This window comes from Ammospiza nelsoni, chromosome 30 (genome assembly GCF_027579445.1).
Source record: "Ammospiza nelsoni isolate bAmmNel1 chromosome 30, bAmmNel1.pri, whole genome shotgun sequence".
Classification (NCBI taxonomy): Eukaryota; Metazoa; Chordata; class Aves; order Passeriformes; family Passerellidae; genus Ammospiza; species Ammospiza nelsoni.
The window spans coordinates 3702506-3714720 of record NC_080662.1 but is presented as its reverse complement, the minus strand read 5'-3'; the positions used below and the strand labels follow the sequence as shown (position 1 = coordinate 3714720).

The 12215-nt window shown below is 46.3% G+C and overlaps 1 protein-coding gene across 1 annotated transcript in view; it reads left to right on the top strand.

Moving 5' to 3' along the window:
- The window catches only part of DOCK5 (dedicator of cytokinesis 5), a 79379-nt gene that overhangs the window by 28071 nt on the left and 39093 nt on the right, over positions 1-12215 (top strand). Inside the window, exons 6-19 of the mRNA XM_059490684.1 lie at positions 564-712; positions 1398-1533; positions 1682-1839; positions 2481-2562; positions 3609-3738; positions 4925-4997; positions 6546-6688; positions 7287-7412; positions 7919-8043; positions 8133-8231; positions 8991-9063; positions 9850-9953; positions 10229-10421; positions 11190-11287. Coding sequence (XP_059346667.1) covers positions 564-712; positions 1398-1533; positions 1682-1839; positions 2481-2562; positions 3609-3738; positions 4925-4997; positions 6546-6688; positions 7287-7412; positions 7919-8043; positions 8133-8231; positions 8991-9063; positions 9850-9953; positions 10229-10421; positions 11190-11287 — 1689 coding nt within the window. The remainder of the gene's footprint in view (positions 1-563; positions 713-1397; positions 1534-1681; positions 1840-2480; positions 2563-3608; positions 3739-4924; positions 4998-6545; positions 6689-7286; positions 7413-7918; positions 8044-8132; positions 8232-8990; positions 9064-9849; positions 9954-10228; positions 10422-11189; positions 11288-12215) is intronic.

The following is a 12215-nucleotide window of genomic DNA, read 5'->3' as shown; positions in this document are numbered from 1 at the left end:
ACAGGGTGGGTTACCACATAGCCATGTTTAATTACAGCCTTGCAGCTTGGAGGTGCAGGAACAAGGTGTGGGGATGGGACTGATTTTGTGAGGGTGGAACCAGTGAAGGGCATGGGAAGTATTTTCATTAATTAGAGATGGGAACAGGAATGCAGGAGGGGACTCTTCACCAGGCAGGTTTTGTTCAGTGTCCTTGTTCAGTTGTGCTCCTTTAATATAATTTCTCTGTCCCTTTTATAAAAAACCTCCATCAGAGCAGTCTGGAAGTGCTGGAAATCACCAGAGATCTATTTTTAGTGGGTGAGGTTTTTCTGCAATAATGTCCCAGGGAAAGGTGAAGCCCTTAAAGACACTTAAAAGATCTTAAAGGCACTTAAACCTTGGCAGTGCCAAGTGCTGCAGAATTTACTGGGTGGCTCTGATCTTGTGGTGTCACAAAGTGCCAGGTATTTTTAGTTCAATAAAACTTGTGTGTCTCTGCAGCTGCACACATTTCAGAAGGGTTGCTGAGCTCAGGTTCCCAGGTTTTCTTTGATTAAAATTGCCCTTTTTTTTTGCCTCAGAACAACAAAACCACACAGTTCAGGCATGTCCAGCAGCTCACCTACAGCCTGATAGAGTGGAGATCCCAGATCCTCTCCGGGACCCTGCCCAAGGATGAACTGGCCGAGCTCAAGAAAAAAGTCACTGCCAAGATTGACTATGGCAACAGGTGAGCTCCAGACTCCACCTGCAGGGCAGAGGAGGCTCCCAAACCCCAGGGAAGGCTCTTAAGCCAAGCCAGGCTCTGAATCAGGCTGAAGTTAGGTGAAATGGCAGCTTTGACTCCCTCAGACATCGTGGCCACCTGGCAGGTGGAGATGGAGCAGTTGGTTCTTGGTGTGCCACAGATCTCTGTGCCTTGGCAGGAATTCTCCTCTCTTAATTCTGCTCAAATCCTGGCACAGGGTGTGCCTGGGTTTGGATGTGGTGGGGAAATGCTCTCCTTTCTCAGCAGTGAGGGGCAGGATTCCACAGCCACCCCAGCCCTCAGTGCTTTGCAGTCCCCAGGACTCTCATGTCACATTCAGCTGTGACCCAGGTCCGGTGAGCAAATTAAGAAGAAGCTTATGGCAAAGAATAACAATCAGCTGCAATCTGGGAGCTCTGTATATACTCACCCACCTTTGAAACAAAGCCATTTAAGCAGGAATAAGGGAGATGTCACCTTAGGATTGACTTGCCTGACAAATTCCTTCTCTCTTCAATGGGAAAATGGGAGGGAGGAGTTTTTTGAGACAAGAAAACCAGCAGTGAGTGAGGTTATTCCAAGGAGTTGAGCACTGGCAGTCCAGGCAGTGATTTGATCTTTGCTGCTGCCACATTCTGGCTCTTTTGTGTCTCCTGGGGCTGTCCAGGATCCTGGGTCTGGACCTGGTTGTCCGAGATGACAATGGGAACATCCTGGACCCAGATGAGACCAGCACAATCTCCCTCTTCAAGGCCCATGAAACTGCATCCAAGAGGATTGATGAGAGGATCCAGGAGGAGAAGGTACCTCTGCTGTCCCTGGTTTGCCCTCTGTGCCCACTGAGTTCTTATATTCCTCTTAATGTTGAGCTCCTCTGGCAGCAGAACTGAATTCTCCTGTTTGTTTGTAGTGGAAATATAAAATGTAATGGAAATGTGGAATTCTTTGCAGTCCCTGCAGCAGAGTTTGGATCTCCGGGGACAGCCAATATTCAACTCCACACACACTTACAGCCTCTATGTGAACTTCAAGAACTTTGTCTGCAACATTGGGGAAGATGCAGAGCTGCTGATGAGCCTCTATGACCCTGACCTCTCCAAATTCATCAGGTAGGGCTTTTTTTGGAAATTCTTAAGCAATGCAGTCATCAGGGTGATCATTCACAGAAGTCAGCAGGTTAGAAAGGGAGATCCAGCAGATGTTTTCCAGTTCTGTTGGTTGCTGCCCCAGTGGGGGAAAATTAATTCAAATTACTTTGGAATGAGTTTCAGAGAGATAGGAATTCCAGGCACTGTCCCTCCTAAAGCTGGGTATTTCTTTGATCCCACATTGTCTTTTTATATTCTTAATTTTCTCTGCTGTGGCTGCAAGCCTTGGTTAAGTATTTTATTAATTGTTTCCCAGTAAATCATGGATTTAAATGATGTTTGCTGTCCAGTCAGTGCCAGTTCACATCTGAAGAGTTGGGAGGATGTGAGGAGCTTTATCAGGGAGGCAGTTCTGTGTCAGGAACCCTCTGTGTCCATCACTGCAGTTATCAGGTGTGGCCATGCAGTGGGAATTGTCCAGGGAAGCAGCTGCCAGGGCTCACCCCATCCTGCCTCCATCAGTGAGTCACTTCAGAGGCATTTTGGGATAAAAGATTGGTCAAATATTCCTTAAAGATTAAAATGCTGTTGGGCTTTTGCCAGGAAAGGAGGATGTCAGGTGTTGATTTGTTCAAATTTACCTTTTCTCCCTTTCTTTGCAGTGAAAATTACCTGGTTCGTTGGGGCAGCAATGGGATGCCTAAAGAAATTGAGAAACTGAACAACCTCCAAGCAGTGTTCACTGTAAGTTCAGAGAATCCCAGAACAGGCTGGGTTGGGAGGGACCTGAATCCCACCCAGTGCCCCCCCTGCCATGGGCAGGGACAGCTCCCACTGTCCCAGGCTGCTCCAACCTGGCCTTGGGCACTGCCAGGGATCCAGGGGCAGCTTCTCTGGGAATTCCATGCCAGCCCCTCCCCACCCTCACAGGGAAGGATTTCTCGCCATTATCCCATCTCTCCCTGCCCTCTGGCAGTGGGAAGCCATTCCCTGTGTCCTGGCACTGTCAGTGTGTCCATCCTGTCCATCCCCCTCATGGCCTCCCTCCAGATCCAGAAGGCCACAATTTTTACCTGTGCAGAACCCAACAAAACCCCTCCTGTGGTATTCACATTCCCTGAACAGAGAGAGACACAATTCTCTCTCCCAGGATTTTTCCTGGGGAAGGCACTGAGAAGCTCAGAGAAAAAGAGAAAACAATTCTTACCTCTGCTTGCTGCTCCTGTTTGGCACATGTGGAATGTGTTATGGAGATTGTTTACCCAAAGTGATTTGGTTACTGGACACTGGTGAAGGTTGTTTTGTTTCCTTGGCCAGTTGGGTCAGAGCTGTGTCCTGGCTGTCTCAGACAGTCATGGGTTTTTCTTTAGTATCCCTTTAGGATGTAATATGGTATAGTATGGTATGGTATAGTATAGTATTATCTTGTATTGTATAGTATTGTATAGTATAGTATTGTAGTATAGTATTGTGTAGTATTGTAGTATAGTATCTATACTATATATATACTATCTATCTATCTATATATAGTGCATATATACACATATATATAGTATATAGTAATTAGTATTATTACTATTTGGTATAGTATTACTATTTATTATAGTATTATATAGTATAGCTTAATAAAGCAATTGCTCAGCCTTCTGAAATCATGGAGCCAGAGCACATTATGCCCTAGCTGGGGGATTGCCTGTTTCCCCTCCCTTCTTCCCTCCCCCCCCACTCCTTCTTTCTTCTTTTCCCCTCAGAAGGGCATTGATGGAGGTTGATGGGAGCTCTCTTTTCAGGACTTGAGCAGCTCAGACCTGATCAGGCCCAGGATCAGCCTGGTGTGCCAGATCGTGCGTGTGGGGCACATGGAGCTGAAGGATGGCAAGAAGCACACCTGCGGGCTGCGCAGGCCCTTCGGCGTGGCAGGTGGGCACTGCCCCCCTGGGGGCACCTGCAGGGCCCAGTAAACCCCTGGGGGCACTGAGACACGGGGCTGGCAAGAGGAGCTGTGTGCTGTTAGTGCCAGCACAGCCTGGGAGCTGCCAGCACCAGCCTTGCTGCTCCAGGGTGGATAAATTGTCCCTCTGAGATCTTCATCAAGGTGGTAGCTGGAGATCAAACACTGTCACTGCTCACTTTTGTCACCTCCCACAAAGATAACAGGGAATAAATGGGTGGTGAAAGTCTAGGGAGCAAGGTTTAGTGGAGTTTAATCCCTTCCCCAAGCCCAATGGTCTTTGCCATGGTTCTCACTTTGTCCCTGTGTCCCATCACACATGGAGCTGAAATCCAGATAAAACCAGACAAAACTTGCATGAGAGCAGCTCCTCCACCTCCTCGCTTGCTAGTCATACGTTTAAGGTCAATATTTTTTAACACCTTTAAAATAAAAGTGTTTTATGGGGGGTGAAATATTTGTAAGTGGATGTGGCTGTGTGTCCCAAATGGCTTTGGGGTTAAATCACATTATTCCAGATTTTTCTGGTCTTCTTTGGCTGCAGCAGACTTATCAGGGCCTTATCAGAGTGGGATTTGCTCCTCAGGACTCATAGGATAAAGCTGGAGGTTTTAAAGGAGCCTTGGTGAACCAGACAGCCAATTCTTATTTTATTCGTGGGATTTCTTATGAAGGGGCTTGCTTGAAATCCTTGGTGGAAATCAATATCCAAAGGAGCAGCATTTGAATACCAGTGGAATTTCTTTGCCTTGAAATGCCCCAGTGCCACCTGGCTTTCTCAAAGGGTATTTTATAAGAGTATTTTATCAGGGTGTATTCAGTATGTTCACACTCACTGCTATGAGCTGACAATGCACATCAATGTAAATGTGCATTTCAATTTAAAAACACATTTAAATGTGTTTTTAAAAAGGTTAAAATGAGAGTGATGCTCTCCATTGCTGTCACAGAATCCCAGATTTTTTTGGGGTTGGAAATAACCTTAAATCCCATCCAGTTCCACCTCTGCCATGGCCAGGACTCCCTCCACTATCCTAGGTCGCTCAGAGCCTTGCTTTGAGTGACACTGGCCCAAAGTAACCCCTTGTTGTTTCCATTCTGAGAGGGCAAAGCTCTCTCTGGGCAGCTCTGAGTGATGCTCTGGTGTCGTTGCAGTGATGGACATCACTGACATCATCCATGGCAAGGTGGACGACGAGGAGAAGCAGCATTTTATCCCTTTCCAGCAGTGAGTACTGGGCTCCAGGGCTCACCCAAAGCAGGCATCCTCTGGGGAGGGACAGATGGAGCCTGGCAGAGCCCCAGGGGCTCTACAAACAGATCAGCTGATAGCAGAGGCAGCTCTGTGCAGGGAGAGGTTCCTGTCACCCTCAGGAGCCTTTGTTCCTTGTGGTTTTCATGGCTCTGTCAGAGACTCAATTGCTTGGGGACTTCAGCCCTGCAGCTGGAATTTCTGGGTACCTGTGGGGTGAGGAAGAGGAGCACAGAGTGAAATAATGTTGTGGGGCTGGGGAGATGTGACTTACAAAATGTTGTGGGGTTGAAAGGCAGTATTTTCAGAGAGGCTGAGCAGAGACACAGCTTTTTGTCACTGCTGTGTGGGACCTTCTGGGCCACTCCCTGCCCACATTTCTTGGTCAGTCATTGGGAAGGGGGTTCTCCCTCTTCTGGGGAAGAAATTCCAGCCCCAATGAGTTCTGCATTTCTGCACTGAGAGTTAGACTTGTGTGTTTGTTCTGCCTGCTCTGATTGCTCCCTTTTTTTGGCACATCGGAGTAATGAAAATGGAGCTTGTTTGGGTAGACCCAGCCTTGTTGTTACAGCCCTAAATAGAGCAAAGCATTGGCTGCAGCCATTTGTTATTACAGGGTATTTTCAGGGGAGATTTGGGTTTGTTTCCCTGCCCTTTCAGGGCCTGGAAGGATGGCTTTCCCTTTGCAGAAAAATATTAGTCTGCTACTTGGGTTTTTTTAGGTTTTTTTGGGTTTGGTTTTTTTTTTTTTTTGTGAGTTTGATTGCTTATTTTTTATTTGTTTAGGTGTTTTTGTTTTGATTTGGGGTTTTTGTTTGTTTTTTGTTAATTGTTTTGTTTGGTTTTGTTTTGGTTTTTTTTACTTGTTTGTTTGATTAGTTTTTTGTTTTGTTGGTTTGGGATTTTTTCCCATTTTTCTTCTGCTCCAGTGAGGCTGAGTTCAGACTCCCAGCTGGACACCAGGGTGGGCAGCCTGTGGAGACCTCATTTCTCCCTCATTATTGGTGATGTGGGTACAGGAGTGAAGTCAGGCTCAAGATCCAAACCTCACTAGTCTTGTTTGTGACTGGGGATGGGTTCAACCCATAGGTGTTGTCACAGCAGTCAATAATTTATATTAATTTATTATAGTATTATATAGTATAATAGTATAACTATTATACTAATAGTTATACTATTAGTATAACTATTAGTTTACCAGTAGTTAACTATTAACTATATAACTATTAGTTTACCAATAGTTAATCTGCATAGAGACAGCTCTGAGGCAAACCTGAAGTCAGGGCTTAATTCCTGAGGTCAGTGTTACTTACCTTAGGCCTGAGGGATGGACTGTGGTGCATTTTCTAGTGTGAAAGTTTCAATGGATTTTCTGCAGGTGAAGGAATGAAAATCCCCATGGAATCCTTAAAAAGCCCCACATTTATTTGTAAACCAGCCAGCTGTTGGCCAGCCCTCTCCTGTATGTGGTTGCTGTCAGTCTGCCCCAATTCCTGACCCCGTTTTTGTGGTCCCCCTGGCCAGGATTGCCATGGAAACCTACATCAGGCAGCGGCAGCTGATCATGTCCCCCCTGATCGCCTCGCACGTCATCGGCGAGAACGAGCCCCTCACCTCCGTCTTCAACAAAGTCATCGCTGCCAAGGAGGTCAACCACAAGGGCCAAGGTGCAGCCTGGGGAACCCAGCCTGGGGGAGGTTCCAGGGAATAAATGGGTGGTGAAAGTCTAGGGAGCAAGGTTTAGTGGAGTTTAATCCCTTCCCCGAGCCCAATGGTCTTTGCCGTGGTTCTCACTTTGTCCCTGTGTCCCATCACACATGGAGCTGAAATCCAGATAAAACCAGACAAAGCTTGCGTGAGAACAGCTCCTCCAGCTCCTCGCTTGCTAGTCATACGTTTAAGGTCAATATTTTTTAACACCTTTAAAATAAAAGTGTTTTATGGGGGTGAAATATTTGTAAGTGGATGTGGCTGTGTGTCCCAAATGGCTTTGGGGTTAAATCACATTATTCCAGATTTTTCTGGTCTTCTTTGGCTCAAAGATACTCAAAATTCATCTCTGAAAGTTCGGGACTTGCTTCAGAGAATCTTCTGGCCCAGAAAAATCTTACTTAGATTCAGGGACAGGAAGGACTGGGCAAGAGAGAACCAGGTGGGGACATGGAATTGTCATGAAATCACAGATTTTTTTGGAAGCACAGGCTTAAATTTCACACGTTTGTACCTGTTTATTTTCAGTAAACAAGTGTCATGTCCCTTTCTTAGGTCTCTGGGTCTCCCTGAAGTTGCTCCCTGGGGATCTGGCTCAGGTTCAGAAGGATTTTTCCCACCTTGTAGACAGATCCACTGCAGTGGCTCGAAAAATGGGGTTCCCTGAGATCATCCTTCCTGGTAGGTCCTGTGTGCTTCTACATTCCATGGAGTGAAAGAACCTGAAATTCTAGAATTTCTGTCACAAAAAGATTTTTTAAAAAAATTATCTGAAAACTTTTTTTTTTTCAAATTTCCTGGTAATTTTCTTATATTTTGTCACAAGAAGTTTCAAGCACGAGTTGCCTTTCTTACGGCAAAATGGTGATTTATGGAGCTTTTGGAAGAACATGTCTCTTTAGTCAAAATAATTTTTGTTGCATATGGCTTTGACCCACCCATTCAGATTGGGTTTAACCCTAGAGAGCTCATTAAATTAAAAAGCAAAATAAAAGTACAGAGGTTTGTAGAAAGTTCGTTTTAGAAGATTTTGTGTAATTTGAGACAGAGATGAAAATGGTGTGATGGGAGGTGTTGTTAATTAAAGGCTAAGAGGAAGTTAGGATAAAATGGTACCCAAAGGTGTTAAATTTCAAGCTGTCCCAGTGGGAATGAGAATCCAGCTCATTAAACTCTGGGAATTGCAGGTGATGTCAGGAATGACATCTACGTCACCCTGATCCAGGGGGAGTTTGACAAAGGCAAGAAGAAAACCCCCAAGAACGTCGAGGTCACCATGTCTGTGCATGATGAGGATGGAAACCTGCAGGAGGTAGGACGGCCTCTGACACCCTCTGAAGATTTACACCCAAAATCCTCCATATTTACCTTTTTTCCCCCCTCCCTGTGTTTTGTCCAAAGAAAGCCATCCACCCTGGGGCTGGCTACGAGGGAGTGTCAGAGTACAAGTCTGTGGTTTATTACCAGGTCAAGCAGCCCTGCTGGTACGAGACTGTCAAGGTATGGCTCTGTCATCACTGTGTGTCACCTGAGTCAGGAACAGCAGTGAGGCACACACAGACTCTCTCCAGCTGGTTCATCTGAGTTTATTAGAAACCCATTCCTTTATACACCCTTCTGATATAACCTGATTGGTCTTTTAATCAACACCCCAACACCATTGGTTAATTATGAAAACACCCTTAGGTAAACATGAGAAAACAACTGATCAAAACACCAGCTGCAAGATTGGTTTAATTCTTTCTCTCAGCTTCTCACAGCTTTTCCCAGAACAATTCCTGGGAAAGTGATCTGTTTCTCTGACTAAACTGTCGTACCCACACGTCCCCCTTTTTGTTGAGAGGAGGAGGCAGGGTCTGTAATCCCCTGCAGGGCCCCTTGCAGGAAGGAGAACAGACACAGCTCAAGAGTCTCTTCAGCAATTTGCCAGTTGTTAATCAGAACCTCAATCAGATGCTGATTTAGAATCAGAGAGATTTCCAACATAAACCATCAAATTCTTTCCAATCAAGCCTTGCTGTGTATGTTTTCCTTATAAAAAGCCCTTGCTAATTGTCAGGCAGTGGCACACCTCATTAGTCTGCTCAAGGCTCAGGCAGTCTAACCTGTCACAGCCCTTTTCCAGAAACATCAACATCTGTGTTCTGCTCTGTGTGCACACCAGGACTGATGTGGAACAGCAGCTGCATCAGCCCTGGGATGTGCTGCAGAGGGGCTGGGGACAGGGACAATGCTGGTTTTGTGCTGTTCTCCATGCAGGTGGCCATTGCCATAGAAGAAGTCAGTCGCTGCCACCTGAGGTTCACGTTCCGTCACCGCTCGTCCCAGGAGTGTGAGTGCCAGGAAGGGACCCCTGCAGGACTGCTCTGCTCCTCCCACTCCCACTTTGATTTCTGCTTATTCAGTGTTACAGACATTATTCTTGCTCAGTTTACTGATTCCCAGTTTGTGGCAAGCAAAAAACCAAAAATAATTCAAATTTTTTGCACTCAGAATTTGGTGCTGGTTTTGTCCTGAAACTGAAATTTTGTAAGGAGCAGCAGTTTATCCCCCTGAAAGATAATTGTCAATGTTTGTTATTGCTTTGGCTTCTCAGTGTAGGTTGTTGTTTTTAATTTATTTTCCAAAATTCACTGCAAAGCCTGGTGGGCTTCTAATGATCTTCCTATAGGAGGATTTCTGATTAGGCTAATGAAAGGCTAATGAGAGCATTAGAGCCAGAAGTTCCATCAGATCACTTCAGAGCCCTGAAATGAGATCAATAATGGGAGGCTCAGCCATTAAAGGCTCTCAAAGGCACCTGGTTCTGAGGGCAGTGAGATCCTTCCATATCCACAGCTCACAAACCAAAATCCCAACCAAAAGTATCTGTAGAATTCTATATCAGAGGATCATTGAATTGTTAAGGTTAGAAAAGACCTGGAAGATCAAGGAGTCCAACCATTAATCTGTCCAGACAAACCACTAAAATTGTGTGTGGGAGATGCTCCAGGAGGATGTGTTTGTGTAGCTGCAGTTACCTATTAAATTAAGCTGCTGCTGAGGTTAGAGGGCTGCATTTTGGGTTGTGTGGACATGAATAAGACAATGGCTAATGAAGATTTCTCCTGTTTTGCAGCCAGGGATAGATCTGAGAGGGCTTTTGGCATGGGCTTTGTGAAGCTGATGAATGCGGATGGAACAACACTGCAGGATGGCAAACACAATTTGATTATTTACAAGGTAACCTGAGCATTTCCATCCTTGTCTCGTGTTTGACTCATCAAAACTCTCTCCTGGCTGATTTTCCAAGCAGTAGAAAGCTACAAAATGTGTGTGTGGGATAGGAAATCCTCCTAAACTCTGTGGCTTTGGAAATAGCTCAGTTCATTGCAGTATGGGCAGTTTATCCCTGAAATTAGGAACTCAAACAATGATAGAAATGAGAAAATGTTTCAAACCCATTCTGGCTGTCACTGTGGGCCATGACCCTTCTCCCTGCTGTGTCCAACCAACAGGGTGACAACAAGAAAATGGAAGATGCCAAGAGTTATTTGACTCTTCCTTGCACCAAAACAGAGATGGAGGAGAAGGAGGCTCCCTCAGGGAAAAACCTGCACTCTCTGGCCAACTTCACCCCCACAAAGGACAGCACAAAGGACAGCTTCCAGATTGCCACTGTCATCTGCTCCACCAAACTCACCCAGAATGGTAGGGCTTGTGCTGGGGCTCTGAATTGCAGAGGGCATTTTCTCCAGGCAGCTTTCTGTGTGTGGCCAGAGAGCTTCAGCTTTCATTTTGCTGCCCATGTGTCAGTGGCAGCCCCGTCCCATCAAGCTCCCAGAATGTGTGTGCAGCCCCCAGAAACCCTTTCACACAAACACTCAATCCAGACTGCCAGTGCTCAACCCAACAAGGTTGTTGGCACATGTGGAAATGTCACCTGTCAGTGACAGTGTCTGTTCTATCAGAATTTGAAGTGTTTGGGGTTAATTGCCTTCTTTCCTCTGCCTGTTCAGAGAGCAGCAGTTGGGGCTGAGCTCTCCAGGGTGAGGATGTGCATTAGCTCTGCCCTGCTGCCAAAGGGGTCAGAATGAAGAGCAGTGTGTGCCTGAGCCAGCCTGGGCTGCCCAGTGATGGGAGACTTCCAGCAGCTCTGGAAGGGCCTGTGCTGAGTCCTGCACTTCAATAAAATTCCTGGCTTGAGATACCTGCTCTTAAAAAAACCTGCAAAATGGTCTCCAAATGTGTTATCAGATGGCAGCCAGGTTATTTATATCCATAGCCAGGTTATATTCATCCATTTATAGCAGAGCTTTGCTGTTTTGCCAAGACAAAAGCAGCACCTCAAGGTAACATTCTGTACCTCAGGGTGATTGTTCTTTGTGAACTGACTAAAAATAGCCCCCAGCCTTGCTGTGGGCTCTGTGCAGCCCTTCAGGCAGCTGCAATTGCTGATTGCTCTTGGTGTCCTTGCAGTTGACCTGCTGGGTTTGCTGAACTGGCGCTCCAACGCCCACAACATCGCCCACAACCTCAGGAAGCTCATGGAGGTGGAAGGAGGAGAAATTGTGAAGGTATTCCCAGGGATCTGAGCCTCCTTGTTGCTCACACTCTCGTGTGTCAGCCTGGTGTTGAACCCAAAAGGTGTCTGGCTAAGCTGGGAGGGCAGGTGTGAGTGCTTAGGAATGGGAGAATCATCAAATCATGGGATGGTTTGGCTTGGAAGGGACCTTAAAATCAGCTTTTTCCACCCCCTGCCATGGACAGGGTCACCTTCCACTGTCCCAGCTTGCTCCAACCTGGCCTTGGACACCAGGGATGGGGTAGCCACAGCTTCTCTGGGAGCCTGTGCTCCACCTCTCATTAGTGGAATTCACCAGAATTACAAAAGTTGAATATTACAGGGATCAGGGAGAGAACAGTGACTTTATTTTCCCCTTTATCCTTATGAAATAAGAGATACATCCAAAGCCTAACTTTTCATTTTCAACTCCTTTGAGAATGAGGAGAGGCTTGCTGTGAATCTGAGAGCAAAGACAGCCCAGAGATCTCACAGAATAATGTGGGGAGTGGACCTGAAATGGGGGAATTCCCACAGAAAACCTGAAGGATTTAGGAGGAAGCCTTACCTGCAGAGAGGGGTCCCAAGAGTGGATGTGCTGGGATTTTGCAAGGTGATGGTTTTATGGAGGAGCTGACCATGACATTAATGTGTCACTGTCACTGCAGACAGGCTGAGTGCAGTGTCCTGCCTGGGACAGGGCCAGGCTGCTTTGGAGAGCTCGGGATTTTCATCCTGTGGGGTGAAACTAGAACAGCAAAGTGGGGCCATTTAGAGCTGAGAAGAAAGATCTTCCTTACTGTAGAGATGATCATGACAATCATGTGCATGAACGCAGGGCTGGGATCCTTTCTGAGAGGTTTTCTCATGGGCACAGAGCTGGGAACCCTTCTGAGGTGTTTTGTTATGGACACAGGGCTGGGATCCCTTTTGAGAGGTTT